Source organism: Xiphophorus couchianus, chromosome 12 (genome assembly GCF_001444195.1).
Source record: "Xiphophorus couchianus chromosome 12, X_couchianus-1.0, whole genome shotgun sequence".
Taxonomy (NCBI): Eukaryota; Metazoa; Chordata; class Actinopteri; order Cyprinodontiformes; family Poeciliidae; genus Xiphophorus; species Xiphophorus couchianus.
This window is the reverse complement of record NC_040239.1, coordinates 2,139,538-2,166,100: the sequence shown is the minus strand read 5'-3', so window position 1 is coordinate 2,166,100 and position 26,563 is coordinate 2,139,538. Positions and strand designations below refer to the sequence as shown.

General features: G+C 41.2%; 1 protein-coding gene across 2 annotated transcripts; it reads right to left on the bottom strand.

Moving 5' to 3' along the window:
• Positions 1 to 130: 130 nt before the first annotated feature.
• Positions 131 to 26,563, bottom strand: hs3st1l2 (heparan sulfate (glucosamine) 3-O-sulfotransferase 1-like 2). Of its 2 annotated transcripts, XM_028033094.1 has the most exons (4): positions 26,206 to 26,563; positions 15,643 to 15,755; positions 2,917 to 3,376; positions 131 to 2,469 (listed from the first exon to the last, which is right to left on the bottom strand). In XM_028033094.1, the coding sequence occupies exons 3-4, from the start codon at positions 3,199 to 3,201 to the stop codon at positions 1,804 to 1,806; spliced, it is 951 nt and encodes a 316-aa protein (XP_027888895.1). In that variant the 5' UTR covers positions 3,202 to 3,376; positions 15,643 to 15,755; positions 26,206 to 26,563; the 3' UTR covers positions 131 to 1,803. The 2 variants fall into 2 exon arrangements, with proteins under 2 accessions (XP_027888895.1, XP_027888894.1); XM_028033093.1 differs by lacking the exon at positions 15,643 to 15,755.

The following is a 26,563-nucleotide window of genomic DNA, read 5'->3' as shown; positions in this document are numbered from 1 at the left end:
CTTTGATGCTGGATGTAAAGACCGACTTTCTGACAGGGAACGTCTTCTTTAGGTTTCCCCGTTTGCTCATTTATGTTTGATGTGTTCAAACCCTTTAAAGCTGATTTCTGCACTCAGGCAGGAGACAGAATAAAGTCTGAATGCATTTATTAGGACGTTAGGAAAAAAACTACAGATATTAACAATAACACCATGTTGGGCTTCACTTGTAAAGTAAATGAAAATGTGTCATTAAAAAAGGGCTAGAAATACAATATATACACACAATGCAGTGCTAAAGTATCGGTACCCTTCATCACATTTTGTCATGTTGTGACTATAAACTTCAATGCGTTTCATTGGGATGTCAGAGAAAGACCAACACCAAGGAGCACGCTTCTGCAGTGGAGGAAAAGAATTCATAGTTTTCACATTTTTATTGAAATTAATTTGAAGTACGTGGCTCTGTATAGATGCGATATTCAGCACTTTGCATGACACAACGCTTTCTGAACGATGAGATGCTGAGATTTTTTCTAATAAGAAACAAGGTGCGTCGATATCATCGTCCTGCTGCTTCCTGTCGTCGTCTTTGTCTTTTTGGCCGCGTGGCTTGTGTGATGTGAGAAAAGTGTTTCCATTGCAGATTTGCAAAACCGCCTCATTCTAGCACAAAAAGGTTTCATTGAAAATCCTGAGTTTTTTATAATGTTGTTTCCATTAAGGGATTCATTTCAAACTGTGCAGCAGCTGCTGTTGGTGTCGGATGGGAACTTTTAGTTTTCTGCTGTTTTGCATGGAAACCTGCAGGTTTAGTTTTGGTCTCATCTGATTAAAGAACATTTTTCTGTATGTTTCCTGTAGGTTTTGTACCAAACATTGAGTTTTCTTTGTTGTGATTTTTAGAGTTCAGGCCTAACAGCTGCCATATTGTCAGGTTCTCCCACCTGAGCTGTGCATTTCTGCAGCTCCTCCAGTTACAATGTGCTTCATGGTTTCTGGTTAAGTTCCTCGTTCAGTGAATCGGTCCAGGAGGACCAGGAGAACTAATGTCAGGATCCTGAGTTGTTTTGGTTTTTCACCTTCTTGTTCCATCGTGATCGATTTTCTTTATTTTTAGTTTTTTCTTATTAGATTTATTCTGATGCTAAATTACTCACACATGGATTTGAGGCGACTTCTGAATGGGAAAGTTTGCATTTATTTTATTTATGTGTATTGAAATAAAAGACAGTTAATAGGAATTCATGCTGCGCTTTGTAAAATTTGCAGTAATATTCTTTAGAAATAATTTTATTCCACTTCAAAATGATGTTTTGACTTCTGTAGCACATAAAATGGATTCAAGTTTTTGGTCGTAACATGACGAAATGTGAGAAAGTTGAAAAGGTAAGAAAACGTTTACAAGACACTTCCTGTCTTTACTAAGATTTTCTAACAGAACGAAAACAAAAGCAGCTGATGAGAAACGAAACGTTTCACAAAGCAAACATTTCTGTACAGCCGTCCAGAAATGAGAGCGAGATCTTCTGAACCGAGAATATTTACACTGATTGACTTTTAATGCAATTTGGTCATTAGTGCAACAATCAGACATGGCAGCCGTCTGCTCAGCTCCAGAACCGAGCCAACAGGTTGATCCCAGCTTTTTAATGGCACAGTTGTTGTAGCTTTGTTGTTTCTGAAGAGGCACCGGCTTGGTTCGGGTTTTATCCACCAGATTTTCAGTCACTTCCACATGAATGCAGCACATTTATACCTGAGAAGGTATTTAGAAAAACATCATCTGCCATCAGAAACAGTTTTCTGTCCCTGACAGTTTCATCAGCACCAGGAGAACGACCTTCCCACCATCTCAAAGAAACGTTTGTTGGGCTTCCTGAAGTACCGGCAGAGCTTCTTCAAGGCCTGCGCGCTCAGCGGAGCGTGCGGTCGGCCTTTAGACTCGTCCAGGCACTTGTCGTGTCCGGCGGACAGGAGGCAGTAGAAGCCTTTGGTGGTGTTGAAGTAAAAGTTGCTGGGGTTTATCCTGGGTGGAAGGTCCAGGAACCGTTCCGCCTTCCTCAGCTCCGGGAACGGGTCCCGAATGAGCGCATCGCCGTCCACCACGTGGATCTGCTCCCGGGGGAAGACCTCCAGCCAGCGGGCCAGGTGCAGATGGTACAGGCTCCTCTGCAGCGCCTTGTAGCCGTGGTTGATGTGGCCCTCGTGGAGCAGCAGCTCGTCCAGCGGCTGGTAGGGCTTGTGCTGCGTCAGGCGGTTGTGGAGGACCTGGGTGTAGTCGGAGACCAGCCTCTCCGCCGGGTCCCTGACGATGAGCAGCAGCCGGACGGCCGGGTTCATGTCCCACACCCGAACTGGAACCTGGGGGGCTGCGAAGTAGCCGGGGGTCTTCTCCACCGTCAGCTGGCCCGGCAGGGTGAAGGGCATCTGGGCTCGGTACCAGGCCAGACCCCGGCGGAAGTGTTCCTCCACGTTGAAGTAGTGGACCTGGGAAAGGTTTAAAAAGGAAGAATCAACAAACGAGGGCTGAAACGATTAATCATGATTATCATGATTATCATGATTAATCATTAATCATTAATCATTAATCATGGAAAATCCAAACAGAAACTAAAGATAAAAACTGCAAACCCAGGAGAAAACCAAACCACAAAGCAACCCTCCATCCTGACAGCGTGATTATTTACGTCTACAACATAAGAAGTCATTTGTCTATAATTTTCTTCAAAGGACTCACTTAAATCTTTGCTGTGTGTTTCATCTAAAATGTGCCTGTCAAAGTTACACGGCTTTAAATGACCTAAACCCACCCAGAGAAAGCAAAGGTTTCAGTCAAACAGACGAACTGTGCAGTAAGATTTATACAACTTTAATCATGATGACTAAAAGTTGAGGTTATGCTTCACAAACCCTGATTGATTCGGTCGGTTTTACCTCGGCCTTCGCCACCTCCACGTCTGGGTGCAGGTTGAGCATCTCCAGCAGGGCTCTGGTGCCGCCTTTCCGCACGCCAATGATAACAGCTCCGGGCAGCCGCTGCTGGGTGGCGTTGTAAGAGGAGGAGGATGATGATGATGCTGAGGAGGTGGAGGAAGAGGATGGAGGAGGAGAGTGAAGAGGCGAAACGGACGCCCCGCTGCGCAGATCCCGTAAGCAAACAGAGAGCTGAGTCTGCAGCAGGAGAAGCACCAGCAGCGCCAGCAGCACCGTCCACAGCATGGTGCCACACACACACACACACACACACACACACACACACACACACACACACACACACACACACACACACACTCAGGTGGAGCGCCGGTTAGCAGCACACACTCATTGAGCTCCCACGCAGTGCTTGCTGTCAGTCAGCAGGGGGCCTCAGGGGGACGCGCCTCAATTTCACAACCTGAGAAGAGAAACAGAAAGATGAATGTCTGCTTTTACTTCCTGCTGAAGATTAGATACGATTCTCAAGTTTTCTGCTGGTTTTGCTGCAGATGAAGTGAAATTTGTTCATTTTAAATGCAAATAACTCAAAAAATATTTCTAATAAAAAGCCGTTTTTTGGGAGTCATGAGATTCTGAACCTCTCAGGTCAAAACATTACAATTATTAAAGAAAAAAAAAACAACATTTGATCATTTCCTGTCAAACCTGAATAATACAAAACATTAGGACTGCAAGCATTGATTAGTCTGGTAATCGATTAATCGATGAAGTTATTCTGATAATTAATCAGAAAAGAAAATTGGAAAATTCTTCACATTTTTTATTGAACCACTGAAGTTTTTTTATATATATTAGAAAAACATTGAAATATGAAAATAAACAAATAATTAAATTCCAACTTTGAAAAAGAAAATATACATTTTATTTCCTAAAATGCAATAAAATATATTTACTTTAGTGAATCTGAACTGAGTGAAGCTAAAACTGATTTTTTTTGCTAAGTCTTCATATTTTGCACAGTTTTGTCTTAATTTCTGCTTTAAATTAGTTGTTTTTTTTAGTAAATTGCCTTTTTTGAGTCTGTATACTGTAGTTAACAATTAATCAGTTACTAGATTAGTTTTTACTAGATTATTAGTTTATGATTGTTTCAATAATTGATTGACCAGATTAATTGTTTCATCTCTATGAAACATGAACATGAATTTCTAAGCCACATGGATCCAGGCTGGCGTTGGGTTCAGTCTTGGTGTCTCTGATGTGCAGAGCAGCTTCTGCCCTTCCTGCCCCAGCAGGAGGCCGAACTCCATGCAAGGAGAAGAAATCTGCATCTCCTCCTTCCAGCAGTGGAAGATCTCAGCCATTAGGATCGTAAGCCTGCAGCTTGGCTGTAATTTCTTTTCATCTCACATTCTGCACATGTTCATTCAACTGTTTTATGAGCTCATAAGTTTGCATTAATGGGCCGTTTTACGAAAAGTCTGGATCCGGACTCAGACTGCGGAGCTGCGATATGATTATAGGCTGAAGGCGTTAAAATGTGAATCCAGGTTGAGAGGAGATGGATGGATGTTGACAGGATGCAGATGAGCGTAAAACTGATCAGGAGTTTGACTGCAGGTGTTTTCAGCTGCAACAAAGAATATTTTTGCAAATGCATAAATGGGTGACAACGTTTCTTTCACACAATACTTTTTTTAACAGCTTTGAACCTAAAATAGCTTCATGTGATGCAAAAAGAAACAAACTTGTGATCAGCTTCACATGCTGAGCGTCATGACGACGTTCCAGAACCAATCAGCTGCTCAGCCTTCTGCGGTAACAGCTGCTGGTTTACAAGCTTCTGTTAGAGGAAAACTGATGGCTGGCGGCAGAACTGAAGGCCATGAGACGTGCATGATCACAACTCAGGAGTAAAGGATTTCCATAAGCTCAACTTCTTACTTGAGAAAACATTTCATATTCTCTATGTTTGGATTTCTGTCCAGTTATGGACTTTTATCTGCTTGTTGTTTTATTCTGGAAGGAAACTGGATGGTTTACTGGGAAACTGACCAAAAAGAGCCAGAATGAACCAGCAGATCCAGAACAAAGGATTTATTTTAGGGTTTAAATGATGACATCACAGGTTGGTTTGGTGATCACGAGTCGTATTTACAAATCGAAGCCTGATCACAAATCAGAACATCAGGCCACTGTGACAGCGGTTCGCACCATAAAACTCTCACTCAAAACAAAAGCGTAACGCCGTCTGGCGCCAAACAGAACCAAACCAAACCAGAACCGGGTGATAAGTAATAACTGATGGAAATATTGAGCTCATTATTGAGCTGCTGCACAGAGCAACGCTGATAAAAATGTTGTTAAAGGTTTAATGGAGGAGCCATGTTGTGATGACAGAAAGAGCAGGAGCTTCTTAAAGAGACAGAGGCCCAATTTCATGTTTATTTGGGTTTTCATCATGTTGTTATTCAGTCATCAGAAACAAATCTGAACTGTTGCTTTGGTTTTTTCAGGGATGTTTGAGAAACTTTGAGTTCTTAAACATAGATATGAGAGGAAACAATCAAATGGTTGAAGGTTTTGTTTGCTGTAACATCAGTTTGGGTCGCAGGTCTCAGGTCCAGTCTGGGTTCTGCCATGTTTTCTCTCTGCGTCATGCTAAAGCTAACGCTAGCTATCCAGGTTTCTGACTTACTCTGCCTTTAAACTTTAGCACACTGCAGGTGTAAAATGACACATGAATACATTTCTTATATTTTAAAAGGTCGTGGATTTGCTTCAGTGAAATCCTTCCTCCTGTTTGCTGCTGCTGCCGCCGTTATTCATGTTCCTGCGGTTTAAAGCTGCCCCGACTGGGCCAAGTTATTAATTAGTGTAACAATGTTCTGGTTCAGAGGAGAGACCATGTTTCACGTTTTTCCTGTAGCGGAGCTCTAATTGCGCCATCAGGGAGCGGCGGGCGGCCCCGACCTTCTGCGTTATCCCCGACCTGGAGACGCCGGCGTCACCGTCCGGCCTCCGCCTCCTCGCCCCGCTGGGACCCCCTGCGTACGCCGCTGCCCAGGGTTTCTGTGTGCAGCTGCTCAGGTTGATGTTTTGGTTGAAAAAACAAAACCAAAATTCAACCATGTTTTTATCAGGGGGTTTTTCTTTTTCTCATTATAGAAGATTTATTTAAATTTTCCTTCAAAATGAGAAAAAATCCAACATGTTCATCATCAGTTATTAAAAACCATCTAATTATTGATCACAGATTTAAACTGTTATACTGCACAACACAGTCTAAGTAATGCACTCATGCATTTTGTATTAGCAATTTTTCTATAATTCTGTCTTTCATAAAGCAGAATAAGGGACATATTCAGACTTTCACTTGTGTACAAAATAATTACAATCCTAAACAAAACAATAATTTGTGGAGCCAAAACAACAGAGGTGAAATTATAATAATTTTGTTTTTTAAAAATGTGACACATGAACTGAAGTGAATGTTTGAACTGAGTGGAGCTCCTGGTTCTTACTGATGTGTTTTGTTTGGTTTTTGCTTTTTTAACGTGAATATTTCGACATTGTTTTTGTTGTCCATTAGTGAATGTGCTGCTCTTTCTTTTACCAGCTGTCCAGAACCAGCAGCAGATTTTTAATAGCAGGAAGGAACAGATTTTATATCTGCAGCATCATCTCCGATCAGTTTGCAGCAGAGTTATGTTTCCTTTTACCTCTGGAAAGATGAACATCTTAATAGCTTTAACTGGCTGTTAAATTTTATCGCTGCTTTTATCTCAGCACTTTGACCAGGATGTCGTCGTTTGATTGTCTTCGTCTGAAAGTTGATCACGTGTCCAAAACGTTGATGCTAAGAAAGGATTGTGGATTAATCAGCTGATCGGTTCACATCCTGATCAAACACACACACACACACACGCCCACACACACCCACGCACACCCCCACACACCCACCCACACACACACACACACGGCCTGGTTTTGTTTAAACATGTTTCCATATGGATGATGGTTGGTTGATGTTTAGTTGAAATGTAATGAACAGATAATTTTCTTCAAACTTTTCCTTTTCATTCAAAATGTTTGTCAACATGTGATTTATTCATTTAAACTAAATGAATGAAATAAACAAATAATAATCAGAGTTAAGATAAATTACTGAATATTCTATCAGATGTATTATCTATTATTGATCACGTGTTTTTACTGCAATATATTTATTGTTATTGATTTATTGCCCAGCTCTTTGTATCAGTTTCACTATTTTAGCTCAGATTAGCTTCCACTGATATTTTCATTTATTTATTACATGCCTGTACTTTTCCTCTGCACCATTTGAAGCTTTATAAATCCATTTCTTTAAACATTTTGCTAAGGTTGCAGTCAGAACTGATGACTCATTCAGAGAAGCAGCAGCGGTAAATCTGTGGATGCCACCATGCAGGGCGTGTTCAGTGAGACCGTCAGACAAAGACAGATACCTTTAGGGAGCTTGGTGTATGTGTGTGTGTGTGTGTGTGTGGGTGTGCAGGGAGAGACACTTGTCTTGTGTTAAGTGGTTGCACAAATCCCTTGTGACTTCCCTGTAAAATGGAATATTCTCCTGTCTTCTCTCCGCCGCTCTCTGTGACCTTTGCCCCCGTCTTTCAGGGCTCACACCTTCCTGCTCGTCTTCACCTGCGCTGCCTAACCTCTGCTGCTTCTCCTGCTCCAGATCTGGTCTCTGAGTTGCTCCAATCCTGCCCTGTTTATGCGGATCAGCTAACGAACCCAGCACTATGCTAATGGGGGATGCCCTGCAGCAGCCTCTTAGCTGCTCATTAATAAAACACAAGTTGCACCTTCCTGCCCTGAAATATTTTTGACTCGGTGAACTTTTAATCTTGACAAGCACGAAAGGAGACAGAGTTGGATGCAGAAATGGGAAACGGCTCCATGCACATGTCAGACCCAGACAGACAGAAAGCGCTGATTAGACCTTGATGCTCAGCAAAAATAAGGTTAATTCTGTTTGACCCAAATATAACGGCTGTTGAACCGAAGCCAGAAAGGCTGAGAAAACGGCAGAAAAGTTATTTTCAAAGATGATTTCCATGAAAATAAACATTTTATATTTAAATATGAAGCTTATTTCTGATATTTAGACGCCATGTTGCTCATCTGATTTTAATTTTAATGATGCCACCATTAAGAAGATATAAAAAATGACTGTGTGAAGAGGGACAAAGGCTCTGCATTCATTTCAGATTATTATCTCTCACAGAGGTTAATAATGTGGTAAAACATAAAAAAAATCAGTTTAATATGTCCATACAGACCGGGCTTCCAACTGTGAGACGAGAAATAAGAAAATTAAGTTGCATTATATTAAGCGGTTATTAAATTTAGCTCTTCATAAACTCCGTTCTGCAGGTTTCAGGTCCGGTAATCTGGTTCCTTTGATTAGATTTTATTAGATTAGATTTGATGCTTTGTGAATTCATCAGATTCTGGAGAGTTTTAGGCTGAATTCACTCCGGCTCTGTTTAGTTCACTTTAATCAAACTCCAGTCCGTTTGTCCAGAAACGGACTGTTGAGATGCATAAACTATTGTTGTCTTCATGTATTTATCATCTCAATGATAATTTTTATCCTCAAGGCAAAGATAATTGTTTCTTTGGCCTCAGGCAGTCTGGTGATTCAGAAGGAAAGTTTAGGTGACGAGCAGCGATTTGTCTGGTCGGCTGCCCCTCCGTCTTTATCTGCACCATATGAGCTCTAAGTTTCCCCTCAGCTCTGCTCAATGAGCCTCACATGAGTCATTGCAAGTCCCTGTCTTTGCCTTCTTGTGATTCACATTAGGCAGCGTGGAAAGAGAGAGCAAACAACAACAACAACAACGCCAAGGCCGTTAATGATGCATGAACCGCCTTAATGGCAAACATGCGAATTTGGAAAGAAGACGGGACGGAGGGAAAACAGCAGAAACGGAGGAAGGTTGGAGTTTAATTATCTGTGAAAGGCAGATGCTGCCATCTGCTTTTTGGGACGAGTTGTGTCTGTTTGTGTTTGCCTGCATGTTGGGGTGAGCGTGTGCAGAGCCGCGCTCCTTTGTGTGAGCAGACAGCATGTGACTGCCTCTTGGAAATGTCTTTCTACCGAGCGGTGGCATTTGGGAAGTGGGGGAGGGATTATCCTGTACAAAGAGACGGAGGGTGGCAGGGAAGGAGGAAGCTGGTGGCGAAGACGACGGATCGGGTGGAGGTACAGCGTGCATCTATCTCCACAGGAAAATATGTAAGGCAGGAGGGGATTGTTCCTGGTAGGGGGCTTCATGGTGGACCGCCTCGGGCTGCCAAGCCTGTCGCATCACTAAGGCTGAAAAAGTCTGATAAAACTCTCCTTCCTTTTCATCCAGCCGTCCTCCATCCACCTCTTTATTCTTCCAGTTTAGATTTCCAAACCGTTTCTGCATCTTTGCCTCCAAACTTCCATCACAGCCACACTTTCTCACAGCCCCACCAATGATTGCAACAAACACACTCAGAGATGATTGCTTTTCCCACTAACAAAGGAAATGTAACGAGGCTGCTCCTATTTCCCATCGCGTTCCCATTACCCGCCCGGAGAGGAGACGGCCAACACTCAGAGGGGAGTCTGTAATCAGAATAGATGGAGAAATCTAGAGAGAGACGTGAATCGGTCACGCTTTGGGAACAGGACAACCACTGGCGCTCTCCCTGTGTTTGTGGCGTTATCCCGTTGGAAAGAAACAGGAAAGGAGGGCAGAAACCAGCAGGAATCAGACTGGTGAGGAACATGAGACTGAAGAAAAACTCTCCAAACCATCTTCACTTCCATCTTTGTCCTTTCGCCTTCAGCAGATGCAGCCAAAGTGTTTTTTTCTTCACTGTGAAAAGAAAAATCTTCTTTTCCCCTTGCAGGTCTTTCAGAGTTCAACATAAAGATGAAAGGAACATGAGTGAGAAATGAAAACATTTTTGAAAAGACTTTCAAAACCTCCATTGAAGTGAAGAAGTTTGGTCTGTCCAGGTTCTTTTGTGGGAGTTCAAGGCTCTAAAGCAGCAGCTGAAGCTGTGGGCAGGAGTCAGAGCTGCTTCTTCTGAAAGACCTTTAAAAATTAAATATGTATTCAGTAAGAAAGAAAGAAGTGCAAACAGATCTGATACTGAAGGCTTAGGGAGCTTTTTATTCTTTGAAGTGTTTGTCTTTGCTGCTCGTATTAATATAACTACAGTATCATCTGCATAAAGGAGATATCTGGGATTTCTGCAAACAACAGACAGAATATGCAGCAAGCCAGAAGTTGCATGGTAAAAATCACATTAATTATTTAATGGCAGTGTGTTTCCATTAATGTTTTTATGCATATTTTAACACATTACATCAGAAACAGTTGATGCCATCAGCAAAATTCAAAATAACTTTGCAAAAAAAAAAGTTTTACTGGGAAACTTGGAGACAAAATCTGGTATGAATCATAATCAAGAGCAAAATGCTTCCACATTCAAGTGCAGCATTTTGATTTTTAAAGGGGCAAAAAAACAAATGTGCTGATTTGATCTTTGAAAATATCAAACAAAGAAAATGACAAAAATACTGACTTATGCTGTTTTCAGATAAACAACAAGAAAAGCTGTAATCTTTAAAGGTTTCTTTAATATTCTATTATGTATGTTGCATTAATTTAATATATTTATGGAGTTTTCTCAGGTTATGTCCCACTGACAGTGAAGAATCAACATTTAGAGTACTGACTCTTTTTATTTATAATGTCTATAAATCTATTTCCTGTAGATTATGACTGTTGGGTAAAATCCAGGCGTCCTGTTAACGTCCTGTTAAACCCAAACAGCTTTTATTTCTCCTTCATGCTTGAAACAAACCAGACATCACTGAATTAGTCCTGGATTGTTGGAAGAATTTAGTCCAGTAGACTTTGACTGGGGAACAAAATCTGACATATTTGTTAAATTTTCGGTTGCTGCGCTTCACTTTGACTCTGCCAAACCAAAACCTCCCGGCCTGTGGGGGCGCTGCACCAAACATTACTGAAGGAAATAACATGAAAACCTCTGAAGACGACACTGAGCACAACTTCCTCCTTCACACACGAGTGGCGTCAGAGTTTAGCGATTGGATGATTTCTCCCACTAGCATGTTTGTTTGTTCTGGTCGTATTTACCCAGAATGCCCTGCGCTGTAGTCCACTTCCTGCTTTTGGAGCAGTCTACGGTCTGCTTGGCATTCATATGCATCCAAATCGTACCAGAGTTCACAACAACCGAACCGAGCCGAGGTTTCGGACCAGAGTTTGATTCACATTCACATCTCCACAAACGAACCGGACCTCGTAGACAAATGGACTGGAGTTGGACCAAAGCGGAATAAACGTGGTGTGAACGTAGTTCTGATGTCATTCGTCGTTCGTGGTGATGAAAATTGAACAATTTATCCAGATGTTCCACAACCAATACGACAATTTGCTCCAGTTTCCTTTAACCGTCTTTGTTCTTCCTGCAGAATTTCAGTTTGGTACTGAATGAATTCTTGCAGCAAATGAACTCGTTTCTGTTGCCTCCTGATCCTGACACCAGCTGGTGTCTCTGTGCAGGAGACAGTTGCTTGGATTCCTACTGTATCTCTTACTGTAATGTTACCTACAAGCCTTTAAAACTGGTTTCCATAGCAGCAGCTTCTTTGTGACCATTTTGATGATGATGGCGGTTTTCTTCTTGTCCTCCTGTTGCCGACGCAGGAGGCCGATGAATTCGTGGCTGCTGACCGTTTCTTTTCTGGACCAAACATTTTAAATGTCAGTTCATGGATTTAAAATTTCTGCTGTTGTTGTTTTCATGTGATTCCTCTCCAGCTCTGCTCCAGTAACTCATGGTGGCGAATTTTTGATTTTTCTACTGGCTTTCAAGATTTGGAGCAAATTATTGATGATTAGCATCAAGCTGAGGCGATTTCAATAATTCAGTCGACTTCTTTCTATTGCCAAGCGAGTAAATAATCAAGAAAAAAACAGAAATCATATTTAAACAGAGGCTCCAACACCAAATCGTTCTTTTTGATTCATTTTTTCTGCTCTTGGTCAAAGTCTCAGTCGCTCTGACCTTCTGTCGTATCCGTCCATTTCAGCTCATCAACCTCACGCTGCGTTTTAAATTACACTCTTTTGGAAAAAGAGCCCTTCCAGGAGCGACACCAGCCAGCCTTCAGCTCCTTCATCATCTGATTCACTCACACAAAACACCCAGATAACCTCTCCTCTCCTCTCCTCTCCTCTCCTCTCCTCTCCTCTCCTCTCCTCTCCTCTCCTCTCCTCTCCTCTCCTCTCCTCTCCTCTCCTCTCCTCTCCTCTCCTCTCCTCTCCTCTCCTCTCCTCTCCTCTCCTCCTCCTCCTCCTCCTCCTCCTCCTCCTCCCCAACTCTTCCCTCCTCCCCAACTCTTCAGCCACGCACGCTCCCAGATCTGGGTCAACCATATCAAATGCCAAATTGTGCCGCCTCTTTTCTCCTTTATGTGTGTGGTGAACTTCGTGCGTCTCTGCTGCAGGGAGGGAATTTGTAATTATGAAATCACTTTATCAAAGCGATCCGGGTGGCAGTGTGTCCGTACGTAGAGCAGCGAGACATTTTTACAGCCGTGTGTTTGTGCATATGGAAACCCAACCCTGGTGTGTAAATTTGGGTGTAATTAGTCGGTGTTGTGGGCTGCGTGTGGCGGCGCCTCGGCTGGCCTGAGCTCTGCTGTCTGCATGCATGTTGTTTTTGTGTTTGCAGCCAGCTGGCCCGGTTTCAGCGTGAGCCTTTTGGATTTAAAGAGTTGGGACAGAAAGCCAGTAGAATGGTCAGGAATGGTCAGGAACACCAGGAGACACAATTTCTCTCATCTTTAATATTTACACACCTGCACATGTTTCCTGGGTTGAAAACAGGTTCACTGCCAGCGGGGAAATACGTTTGGCTGCAATTACATAAACTACCAACAGAAGCCAAAATCCTGAAGCAGAAATAATGAACTCTGTCGTCTTTTGTTTCAGGCTCTCTTCCCTCTGGTGAAGAGAAATCTGAGTGAAACAGTAAATTGTGTCTCAGAGTAAATCTGCTGCTGGTTTATGTTGGTAGACACACATCACTGCTCAGTGCTGAAGCTCCTTGTGTTCAATCTGCTGCTCTCAATTCAGCTCCAGCCATAAACTCCTGTAAAACAGAATTTGATCTCAGTGGGATTTTTATTGGAGTAAATTTAGATTTAATAAGAATAAATTAAAAACAACTTTATGGTAAAACGGTTTGGTTTGGTTTCTGCTGGTAGCAGCAGACGTCTAGCGTGTTGACTTATCTTATCTCCTTTACTTTATAAATGTTCTTTTCTATCTCTGTTTCTGTTGCATTTTAAATAAATTCAAATCGTTTTCTGTTAAAGTTTAATAAAAAGTTTTATGAGAAGTTTTTTCTGTCAGAGTGCCAAACTGCGGGACAAAAAATGAAAACGACTCGTACTGCAATTCAAACCTTACAGCTAAAACACGTTTTGAACCCGAATCCTGCGGCTAAGCATGCACGGATGTAACTTTTCTTATTCCAGACCTTATATTGGCGTTCGTCCGGTCGCCTAGCAACCGTGAAAAATGGAGCTTGAAACCTTGCTGAGCTTTTTTATTACTTCTTTTGTAATCATTTACAATTCATTAAATTAATACTTTTTTTTTTTATTATATCAAAAACATGTTCACCCAAATTTGAACGGCTTAACAACTCAACCACTTTAAGGTTTTAGATTTTATTTTTTATTGATATATGAAAACTGTAATCCTCTCCAGGGCTGCAGAGGACGCAGCAGACCCGTCCTTCAAATCGGGGGAAAAGGACGATGCATCTGAGGGAGTCCTTGAATTTGGACAGCGTTAACTGAAAGCTGTGATGTAATCGTGCCTGGAAAGACGCTGCCCTGAATTTGGACACACCCTGTTTCCTGTCTGGTAAATAAAAACTTTAAAAAAGTTAATACTGTTTGAAACCTGAAAGTGTTTGAAGTGTCTTTGTGCCAGAAAAATAATAAAGAAGGTTTTTTCTGTTTGCTGTGAGTTCCCTGTTCATGACAGCTGTGCGTGTTTACTCTCTGTTTGACACGATAATCTGGACGCCAGGCTGAGTCACACTGGGTGGACCTGGTTTTAGTCACAAACCTGTAAACACACTTTTCACTTGATGACCCAGATGTGGAAACTGGCTAAATCACAAACAATATTTATGCTTTCATGGCGTCCAAAACAGTTTTTCACAGGCAGTTTAATTCAGATTTAAGAGCATCAAATATTTCATAATGTCACCTTCCTAAAATAAGGAAGTTTTGACAATTTTTTTATTTTTTTTTTTACAAAAAAATAACAAACCGTTATTTTAGGAAGGCGATTAAATGTTTTTAATTTTTTTAAGTGTTTCTGGAGGTTAGGATCCGCAGCGTGACGCGACTACATACTGGAAACTGTGACAATATTCATCCCACTTTGATTCAGTTCCTGCTGGCTGGTTGGGGGAGGAGCTGCACCTCGAGGGCGGGGCTAGGTCCACTCAGGCGTTTTGCATAGCTGAATGGTTGCCATGGAGATTAAAGGATTTCTCAAACGTGCATGAAAGAATCAGGGCAAAACTCCAGGTCAGTTTTTGACGAGGGAATAACATTAAAACATGAATGAAGCTAAAATCAAGTCAGTTTTTATGATACCGTCCCTTTAATTGATGATTAGTCGACAGCAGCACCATCACTTCAAATGTTTTAAAAACAGATTTAAATCAAAACACCAACTTTCTCATAGTCGCCTCAATTAATAAAAAACAAGTAAAGACTTCTAACCTCAGAAACTTCAGCGCCTCAAATGATTCCTCCGTGGTTAAAGTGTTGGTTGAGATTTTGAAGTGATGCTCTGTAAATATATCGACATCCAACACATCACGCCTGGCTGCCAACACGCATGTTCCAGCGCATTTATAGACATGTAACATATGTGTTTTTTCTGGCAGCGACAGCCTGGCCTGGCGGTGAGGAGCGCTGGCCTGTCAGGGTGATTTAACCCAACTGCCTCTGAGGGAAACGGGTCAGCGGGGGGTTTGTTTCTCTGGGTGTTTGTTTTTAGCAGAACATGTGAGCGTCACGCGTCGCGGCTCTCTGGAACGAGGACGAGCCGACAGATGGAGGGGAGCAAGTTGTGTCTGGTCAACTTCATCACGGGCCAGTGAGCTGAGATATTAACCGGGTCCTGAACCGGGTTTCTGAGATATTAACCGGGTCCTGAACCGGGTTTCTGAGACATTAACCGGATCCTGAACCGGGTTTCTGAGACATTAACCGGGTCCTGAACCAGGTTTCTGAGATATTAACCGGGTCCTGAACCGGGTTTCTGAGATATTAACCGGGTCCTGAACCAGGTTTCTGAGACATTAACCGGGTCCTGAACCGGGTTTCTGAGACATTAACCGGATCCTGAACCGGGTTTCTGAGATATTAACCGGGTCCTGAACCGGGTTTCTGGTTTGGAGTCACAGACAGCAGAAGGACAACGAAACGGAAAATAAAGAAAAACACGGTAATTTGTTTTTTTATGAAAGATTAGGTTTGATGATGAAAGTCGTTAACGACCAGCATCATTAGCTGTGTTTTGGTTCCTGCTGGAAGTTTGCCATGGCAACGATTGTTTAGATCACCTGAGCGGTTGACCCCAGAGACTGATGGATGAAGGGAGAGAGGAACGGAGCGTCGGGTGGATGTGAGGATGGAGGAGGATGATGGGGTTACAGGCGGTGTTGTGTTGCAGCGCCTGCAGTGACAGTCAGAAACAAATCAGGTTGATTCGGTTCTGATCGGATAATTAATCTGATCAGAGTCTCAGAACTCGCCTGTCAAACTAAACGGACTCAGCCAGGCGGATCCGACCACACTTCACTTTACATCCGTCCTGAGATTATCCTCATTTAGGGATTTTTATGATGAATTTGACATTTTCAAGTTAAAATGTTAAATATATTTTCAAACTTAAAATAATTTCAGTCAGAAATTTTTTTCCTCAAAAAATTCAACATAAATGTAAATTTAATTCATTCAAATGTAAAGCATGTTGTCATTTTTAATTATTTACTCATCTGCAAATCCCTGAGAATCAAACACTTAACTATTAATATGCAGAGTGAAAACATCTTAGCACCACGGCAGACGCTCACATCCATGTCTGCAGACTGAATTCACTGATTCACTCGTTGGGTTAAATCTGTGGATGAACGAAGGTGGTTCTTCAAAATTCCTCAAATAAAAAAACATCTTAACCAACATTTTCAATCTGACAAGATCTCAGTATGACGAGCTGCAAACTGTCAAACCTGGAGGTCCAAACCTTGCAGTTAATCACTGCATCACCTGCCAACATGCAACAAACAAACAGAGATTTCAGAGAAACTGGCTGCAGAGAGGTAAACAAATGACATCACTGCAGAGTTGGCCACGCCCACAAAGTCAGGAACAAACTGGAGACACACCCACCTATTGATCACATCGTTTATCGTTTCTCATGATAAATTTATTATCACAGGAAGATTTAGATTTATTTTCATCACAATAAGTTCAAATTAGTCATATTTAAAAACCTGACCATGTTGTCGGGATTGTTAGTTTTATTATTTTATTCACTGTTTTTTCATTAAAATTGTCAGTAAATTTGAAAATATGATTAAATGTAGTTATTGTGAGTGTTTTAGTGAACAAATTAAACTTTTTTATGTGACCAAAAGAAGCTTTACAAATGGGAATGTTTCTCATTATTGGAGTTTGTTAAAATACCATAATAAAACATAAAGCAGCAAAACTCCCAGTTTTTCTGCTTTCCAAGCTTCATTTTCAGGACGTTAATCACAGACGGTGATTTGCTGTCAGACTGTTAGCATCTCTAGTTTTCTGAAATAAACCGTGAAGCCGAACATTTCAGCGTCTCTGCAGCAGCATTTCGTTAATTAATCAGCTGTTTTATATCTGAACTCAAAGCTCCTGATTCTAATAACTCTTATGGATTTCAGTGGATACAGAATTGATTTACAGAAACTTTTTTCTGCACAGGCAAACTGAAGTCCCATAATTGCCTGCAGCCATAAAGTTACAATAAATATTAAATAATAAATATCATTCTCTGTAAAATTATTATTTTGTCCCAAAACTGAGTTTACACTCCAAATGTTCCACCAGTGTCTCCACTTCTTTTCTTCTGTAGTTTGTTTCTTTGATCACATAAAGTGACTGGGTTATAAACTACATTTTCTAAGTGATGACAGAAAAAAACAGCAAGATTAATCTTTTATATATTTATATTTTTAACTTGTTGTTGTGCTGTTCAGTCTAATGAGCTTCTGCAAACTAACAAACATAATGTTCCAAACCTGCGCAGCAGGAAGCAACCGATGGAAGAATTTAATGAGGATCCGATTCGTATGTTCAGCAGGTTGGACTCGGCTGATTTTCAGCTTATTAGATCCTGACGCTTCGCTTTTGCTGAATGCTGATGCTGCTTTGTGTTTGCTGCATGTGAATGAAGTTCATGCAGCTGCAGAGGCAAAGAATAACCCAAGACGATTCTGGAACACACACAAGTTTAACTTGTTTTTTATTTCTTTGTTTCTCTCTAATATGTCAATGAATCTCCTGAACAAAGGAGGAAAGTCTTACTTTAAATATTTCTGGAGGAAGTTCACAGCTGAAAACTTTTGGTGACAAATTAAGCAAGAGTTCAGTTTGCAGGGTTAAAACTGTGGGTGTAAATGTATGCACATGTGTTTTCAACAAAAACGCTGCGATGTCTCCAAACGAGTCACACGCCGGTCGCTGCACCTGCTCAGTGTTCACAGAACATCGTCTGGTTGTTTCTTTCTTCAGTGTAAAGTTACATGCACCATCGTTTACTTTGTGGGAAGAAGTTTTTTAAAAATATGGAGTTTATATTTTGTTCATAAGTGACTTTATATTTGGTTCAGGCTGTATATTAATTAACAAGCTACCAAACTGAAATGTTTAACTATATTAGTAGGAGAAATAAAATGTTGAGGGGAAAAGTTGACACATTGTTCACTAATAATCTGAGTTTTTCTTTCACTAGCTGCATTTCCATTCACCGTAAAAATGTGCAAGTTGGAATTACAAAAATAAATTTGCTAAAATAAATTTCAAAAAACCTCAAAACCTCTTTTGATGAAAGATGTTTGTGCTATTGGCAGGTGATTTTTCTTTCCAGCTGCATCAAAATTCATGTGTTCCGCAAAACTGCAATGGAAACATTTTTTGCATCATGGGATCAGCAACCGGACGTTGCTACTGGCGGAAATGACGAGGAAGACAACAGGAAGTGGTTGGAGGACGATGTTTTTGAATGATTTATCACTTGAACAAACTTATTCATGGTTTTTTATTGATGTTTCCATTAAATAAGAAACGTTACAATCACAAAATTGTGTTTGTTTTTTATTTCTCTAAAGTTTTGTGCACATGTGTTCTGTGTTTGGTGGCAGTTAGTTTTTAAACTGTGTTTATGTGAAAGTTTCTTAGGGTGTAAAACTGATGTCATAATTCATATTCATTAGAAAATAAATGTTAAAATGACAAAAAATCTTCCTGCCTGAATGTCGGTCTCACTTTGAGGACGACATTTCTTTGTCTCTCCAGACCAGCTCGCTAAGCCCCTCACACACACACACACCCCTACACACACCCACACACACGCCTGCACACACCCACACAGTATTCATTAATGCATGTTGACACACATGGATGCACAAACTCATTCCCCCAGACACACACCGACACGTTGCCGCGCTCACACACAGGAGGCGGCCATGAGGAGCGAAGCAGGAGCTGCTTCTGATTGACCATGACTCCTAAATGGTTTTATCTCCATCCTACTTAACCCCAACCCCCACCTCCTTCCTGCTCTTCAAACCGCAGCACACTCACTCATCCTGAGGGGCTCTCTGCAAATTAATGAGAGCCATCACTAACCACACACATATTTTTGCCATTCAGATTTAAAGTCCCACCGACTGCCTGGATTTCATCAAGGTCACCCTCAGATCTGCAGCAGTGAGTTTTTCATTCCTCCTCGCTCTGCTGGAAACAGGTGAAGATTCCTGATCAATACATGGAATATTAACGGGACTTGTTTAATTTTACAGAACATCAGAGAGCGAGAAGAGGCTGGTTTTCACATTTTCATGATCAGAATATGAGAGGTTTCGTTTTTATTTGTGTCATGAATTACAAGAATACTGAAACACACATTTTCCTTTGAGATTTGGAAACAGGAAGACGAGCTGCTTCAGGTTTTTAACTGGCTGAAGCCGAACGTGTCTGGAAAACCTCCAAAGGTCGGTAAATAATTATTCACCACAACGTCTCAAATGCAACACAATGTTTTTGGTTCAACTGTGATTCATATCCAACTTTTCCACAGCAGGCTGAACGGCCCAGTTCCCGTCTGTTCTCCCTTACAAATCCAACTGGTAACACTTCATTTGAGTCATAAACATGTTATAACACCTGTTATGACCATGAAGGAGTCTTCATGAACGTTTATGGCTGCTGTCCTGACGTGTCATTCAGTAAATAATGACACTTTTAATGGACTTTTAACACAACTTTTAGTGTAACTTTAATCTTGTTCTGATCTTCTGATGATGCTGTTGGTTCTGAATAACTTTAAATTGAACCATAGAGCGAGTTCTGCTGGGACGTCTGCATGCGGTGAGACAGGAAGTCGTTCACACAGCAGTCTGGTTATTATGAATGAACGTCCAGCGGATCAACAGAAGCCACGTTTCGTCCGTCGCTGTCGTTTGTTCATCAGATTTACTGAAGTACCAGAAACAAGCGAATAAAAAACAAAAGTGATTGATTCTGTCAAAAGTTTAATGAACTGAATTTAATGCATTAAAGTCATGGCCCTAATCAAAATACAAACTAAAAACATATTTTATCTGTTATTTCTCATTGAATTTGAAACTGAAACTTTTTGCAGTGCAGCCAAAACAAGTGAACTTGTGATGTAAATATGTGACTTTTATCTGGCCTCCAGAATGAAACACTGGATTAAAATCAAACCTTTTGACTGATAGAAAAACTGAAAATGTTTGTAACTTCCTGAGTTTCTCTCTGTTACTCAGCTTGTCGCCTCTCATCCGTCTTCCTGCCTGCTGAAGGGAAGATGTTCGCAGTGAGGATCAGCAGCCGTCAGCCTGCAGTCTGGCTCAGGCTCAGCGCCGTCCTGCTGATGTGCCCTGGAGCAAGACGCTGGAACCCGGCAGCTCTGCGCCGCCAGCGTTGAAATGACCTCTGCGTTTATCGTGAAGGACGACGGGTAAAATTAAAACTTTGATCCAACTTTAAAACTGGGTCATTTATTACCTACAATCTGCAATAATATTTGAATGTTTTTAATTTTATTCACATTCCAGAAGCTTTGGATCAAACGGCAGCAAGATTCTGGATGGAGCAAAAAACTCCGTGTTGTTCTGCATTTACAACTTTATATAACAATAACATTTCATTTTTGCACATTTCACAGCTAACTTCTTGTATCTACTTGGTTTTCTTGAGCCGTTTCTTTATTTCTTTATAATTTATAAATTGGAGAAACGTTGATATGATGAGACGTAAGGCTGCATCATTCACAAAAACCAGGATTGATGTGAGAAAATAAATTGGGAGGCTTATATTTTTAGGTTAACTGTGTGACATCCTGGCCAGAAAACAGATGAAGTCATAAATCGACATGTGTGTGAGTGCATGTCGGGGTGTGTGTGTGTGTGTGTGTGTGTGTGTGTGTGGAGACTTGCTGCCTTCCTCCATCTGCCTGCCACCAGGAGTTCTTGTCACCTCAGAGGAAATGAAGTGTGACGGCCTCTCCACTCTACATGTTTGTGGTGTGTGTGTGTGTGCGTGCGTGTGCACACCGGCGTGTGTGTGTGTGTGTGTGTGTGTGCGTGCGTGTGTGTGCACACCGGCGTGTGTGTGTGTGTGAGAGAAAGCTTTGCTCCGACAGAGTGAGCGACTGCCAGCCGGATAAACTCCCACCACAAGGTTGAGCAAATACTGTTAACACTGACCTGCAGCTCGACTTTTCAAACCCAGAACCTCATCCTGAACAGGACCGATGCTAAACACACCACAGCAACGGAGCAACTGAGCAACTGAGCAACTGAGCAACTGAGCAATGCTTCAGTTGCTTTGGCCTTATTTAGAGCAAACATAACGGGTCAGGTCTGAAGGTTTAAAACACAAAATATTTAAGATTAGATTTAAGCAAATTGTTATACAAGTTGACAAAACACAAAATCAGTGACTTTTTCCTAGTAATGTTACATTGAGATGGATGGATGGATGGATGGACGGATGGATGGATGGATGGATGGATGGACGGATGGATGGGTGGATGGATGGATGGATGGATGGATGGGTGGAATGAATTAAAGTTTTGATCTTTGAAATTGAAAATTTGTGGGACTTTTGGTGGAATTGTGTTAAAATCAAGCAATAAAACAAAAATAAATCAGAAAATAGAATAAAAAGAAAAGAGAACTAAATCCTGAAGTTCAAAATTATTGTATCATAAATGATCAACATAGTAATCCACCAAGCAGCATCACGATTTGGGCCTGATTGGTTACCCATTATTGATGACAGTGATTAATTATTGATGAGATGGATTATGAAATCCTCTGCATGTGTTCAGATTAATAATCTTTCTTTGCTCTAAGTGGGATTATCTGGGAAGATTATATGAAAACAATCAAAGGTTTTCAAGCCAAACAGTTGAGAAAAAAATGATAAAATCTTTGAAAAGCTTCAAATAAATGTTTTAATCACACGAATATAAAATGAAGTTGATTAAATATAATTACAGTCCTGAACCCACTCAGATCTCAGTCGTCTCCTTTCAGCGTCTGCAGTCGTTTTCTGAGCCCAAACAACGTCTCACTCCGGAAAGACATTAGTATGTAGCAGAGGAGGCAGCAAACTTCAGCACGCTGCCATAAAGCTGGCAGATGAGGCAATAATAAAACAGACACGTAAAAAGTGTTGATCCTGAGCGTGTCTGGGAGCGTGCAGGACGTTAACGAGCTCGTTGGCGGCGCCAGCAGAACCGAGCAGGGTTCGCCGCCGTCTGTTAACACGTTTTTTATGATGGCGGGGAGAAATTAGATCACACTCGCACAAAAGCTGCTCCTTTTTTAAAATTTGCACGTTGTCAGAATTTAAAACGCTGAAAAGATGTGAATGTTTTTACATATTTTCTGTTTAAACTGAAATCATGTTGATGGAAAAGTCAGAAGGTCTCATTCAGGGATGAAATTGGAATAACTGGGGTCAAAGGTCAGGCTTTAGGGGTCATTTCCAGACAGAATGAGATCAGGTTAAAGGTGAAATTTGACTTTTGAAGATGTTGATGTAGTTTATTTGGTCTGAATCCTGGTTGAAGCTCTGCAGGCGACGGTTCCTCTCTGCTCATAAATGAAGCCCATGCATTATTCAAGCTGCTCCCTGAGCTGAAGCTCAGTAATGTTCCCAAACAGACATAATGTGTCCAGCAGGACGGACACATTGTCTGAACCCAGCCGCCCTCCACCCTCAGACCAAACACCGTCACAAAGATCAGCCCCAAAACATCCAGTTCACTTTCCATCCAAACTCATAATTCAACCAAACTTTTAAACTTGTGAGCTCTGTCCCTATCTCTCTCTCTTCATCTCTTTTATTGTACATTAAGTGTGAAGGTGAGTGAGATACTTTTCCTCCTCTTTGCTTCACTGAGTTCAAGTTTCGCAGGGTGAGGATTTTTGTAGTTAAGCCTTTAAACGTCGAAATCTCATCGGCTTTTTCAGAGGAAATGAAACAGATTTCTTACAGAGGTAAACAGAAAGTCTTTGGAGAAATAAGGAAAAAAGAGCTAAAAGAACATAAAATCAGTTAAAGGCGGAGTGTTTATTGCTCCTGCTTTGCTTGTCTGCACTTTATCGACTCTGCTTTATGTCCTAATCACTTTTTAATTGATCTGCCTGTTTACCGTCGCTGGATTTAATTGCTTTGGTGGTTTGTGATCCTGTTTTGTTCGTCTCTCTGTGAAACATGTTAACTTTTCTGAAGTGTAAAATAACTCAGGTTTAGAACTTTTTGTCTAATGAGACCTAATGGTTGTGTGGGATCTAATTTGTTTGTCCGTCAGGAGAAACTTAGCTGCTGTTCTGACTTTGTTCCCATTTTAAATGTCTGAGAAACTTGAATTAGATTCGATTAGATTCCTGATGCAGCTGCATAAAGTCCTGCTGTTTCCCAGTTGTTCATATTTTGTTGCTATAAGACAAAATGTATGAAATGCATTTGATAATGAGTTTTCTTAAAAGTCACATTAAGTGTGTCAGAATGAAGCTGAACAAAAGTTGTGTCTCTGTTAGACATTAATGTGACTCACTTTGCGTGGGAATAATCTGAGTTTAACATTCCAGAACGAGGAAACCAGATTAATAAACTCCAGTATCTTAACCTTCAGTCAGACTGTAAATCACCAGAGCTGGGATCACCATGGCAACCGGGGTCAATGGACAGGAAGGGGGAAACACTGAACAAAAGTTCAATCTATAAAAATAAAACTTAAGAATAAAATTCATAGTTTACATAAACTATTTCAATCAGGCAACATTAACATTTGGGATCCATATGGATGGAAATGGCTTGAATAAAATAACTTTTATTAAAACTTTAACATTAAAAACGTTATGGAAATAAATCCCGCAGCTCATTTTGAACAGTTCACTTTAAATGGTCGATCAGCAGAAATTCAGATGGTAACTACAGAAAACCCTTCAGTAAGGAGGCTGTTTCAACCGTCTGTTACCATGGTGACAAATTCAAGAGTTTCTCTCTTTCTGGAATTGAAACAGAGAATTTCCTGAAGCTGCACACAGAACTGGACCAGACTGGACATGAAGCTGGTTCTGCTGGCCGACTACAAGCAGAGACGTCACTATTCATCCGACGGGATGAAACACGCAGCTCTGTGGTGGTTTGGTTTCTGCAGACACCAGCTAAAAAAACTCCTGACTGGATCGACATCCTGAACTCCGGCACCAACAGAAAACTTTTATTTCTCTAAATCAAATGATTGAATTTAATCTGGGCAAAATGCAGAACATGCTGTTACTGCTTGACTTGGTTACAGCGTTCATGAGGCTGACATCTGGTGTGAGTTTTAACGCCGGCCCACCGCCGGCCCACCGCCGGCCCACCGCCAGCTCTGCAGCTCTGGAGCTAAACCACCAGAAACCCGTCAGCCGTCTGTGGGCCGACTGCAGGAGGTTTTCATTTCCAGGAATCTCTGGAATTTACTGTAAATCCTAAACTAGAAAAATATTCACTCAGAAGCTTGTTAGGTTAAGCTACACAAATATGTGATTATTTTTTAATTTATGGTGTAAAATTTTATATTGTCTCATAATATTTGCTTTTTTCTTTAAAAACTGTTGCTAAATAATTTGTGATTACTTCACATGAGATTCTGTTCTCAACTTTCCTCCTGGAAATCTGGTTGCAGTGATGAACTCAGGTCTGAACCTTCAGAGACACAGAAAGACGATTACAAAGTCGGTCTTCCATCAGCTGCAGACCATTTGGTTTATATCTGATCATTCTGATGATGTTTTTTTTAATTTCTGTTATTCACAGCTGGTTATTGTGTTGAGTTTTTATCATGTAAATCACTTTGAACTGCTTTGTTGCTGAAACTTGATATTCAATTAAACTTGATGTGACCAGGATGTTCATCTGTTAGACACCATTTCATTCACTAACTAGTAGCTTGTGTTTCTGGTTGGGTTTAATTATTTTTTAAAGTAAAGTCAAAGGTCAAGTTTGTTTCCATACATGAATTCAAAGCACTCGTAGATCGCTGATGTTTGGTTTTGGATGCATCATCTGTCGGGTTTCCTGTGTGAGTTTCGGGTTTGTGTGTTTCTGATCAAAACGGACTTAAAGTTGCAGCTTATGGTCCCCAAATCCTTAACTCATCATAATTACCGTTGAGTTATGTTACATGTCGGTACTTTGTTAACGAGTCCGAACACATTTTGGTGAAACATTAACCTCTCAAATGTCGCTGATTGTTCACAGTTTGTTTTCAGACACACTCTTCAACCTGCACACACACTGACCACACAATGAGTCCATTCACTCCTCTCCTCCCTCCGACTTCTGTCTCTCCTCTGTTCTTGTTATCGGACTACAAACGCAGGAGAAGTTCGTCAGCTCAGCGTCGGTCGGAAACATTTCTGCAAATCTGAGTCTCTTTCAACTCTGACCTTTTTTCCTTGAAGCTGAGAAACTAAATCTGGTAGAAACTGTAAAGGTGGATAAAATGTGTTTCTCTTGTTGTGAGTGGGATGTGTTTTATGGATTAGTCCGGTTGGTTCACTTCACTGAATAATGGTGCTAATTAACAGAAGCAGCTGTTGACAGTAACTGATAAATAAACAACTCAGTCTTGGGGAAAAAAAGTCCAAAGTTTCCAACCATTAGAACCTCTGGAGCTTCAGTTCTTTGATCCAGAATCATTTGATCAGCTCTGATCAAATGTATTTTTACTTTCCTTGAGTTTAAAGAGTTTTCTCTGACACATGTGCTGCGCTTCACGTGAGAATGGAGTAAAACAGCTTCAACAAATCAGCAACATCAGTTAAAACATGCAACAAGCTTTTCTTCTCACAGTGGAACGATAACTTCTAGTAGCAGCTTTGTGTTGATTCTTTTCAAGCACCTCAACCCAAACCAGAGACTTGTTCACATGCACATGACCACAGCAGCTGCTTTCTTGGTGAAGCTTCTTTCACTTCTTTGAAAATTTGCCTCTAATTTTCATCAAACTTTCCGCAACCTGAGCACAAAGCAGACATCCGGTGTCTGCAGAGCTGAAGTTCCTCCCAGAGAAACCACACGTTGCGTTACAAGCCCAGAAACTTGGTGTGTAATCGCTGCCAGCCTCACTGGACAATTATTACAGCAAACATTCAACTGTGACTTTATGGACCTGCCAAAGCTAATTTTACAAAAGTTAAACTTCTTGTGCTCCATTTGTGAAGTATTTTTATGAGGTTCATGCAGCAGCACTCTAACATAAAACACACAGATTCATTCCTTCACTGTTCTCGTTAAGCTCAGTGGAATCAGAAAGCGTAAAGATGAACCGGTCTTACCTGATCCGGGTTTAAACGTCTCTGGATCGACTCCAGAGGTTTTTTTTTCTTTTCTTCTTTTTCTTCCTGCTTCAGTTCCTCCTCCAGTGAAGGTGTGTGTGTGTGTGTTGTCTTCCGTTCCTCCAGTGAAGGTGTGTGTGTTGTCTGAGCTCCTCTCGGTGAGGCGAGGTGTGTGTGAGTGTGAGCTGGTGACAGGAGAGCAGCGCTGCTTTGTGCTGCCGACCTCAGCGAGCGTGTGAGTGCAACTGACTGACTGGGAGAAACCGAGGGTGTGTGTGTGTATGTGAGGGAGATTAGTTCACACACACACATCTCTCCCGCCTGCAGGGAAACACCCCCTCTCCTTCCTTATTGCCCC

Excerpts from the sequence above, each read along its gene's own strand:
- hs3st1l2 (XM_028033094.1), bottom strand. The coding sequence starts at position 3,201 with ATGCTGTGGACGGTGCTGCTGGCGCTGCTGGTGCTTCTCCTGCTGCAG. Across the intron at positions 2,470-2,916 it reads TGGAGGTGGCGAAGGCCGAG|GTCCACTACTTCAACGTGGA; the intron begins GTAAAACCGACC and ends AACCTTTCCCAG.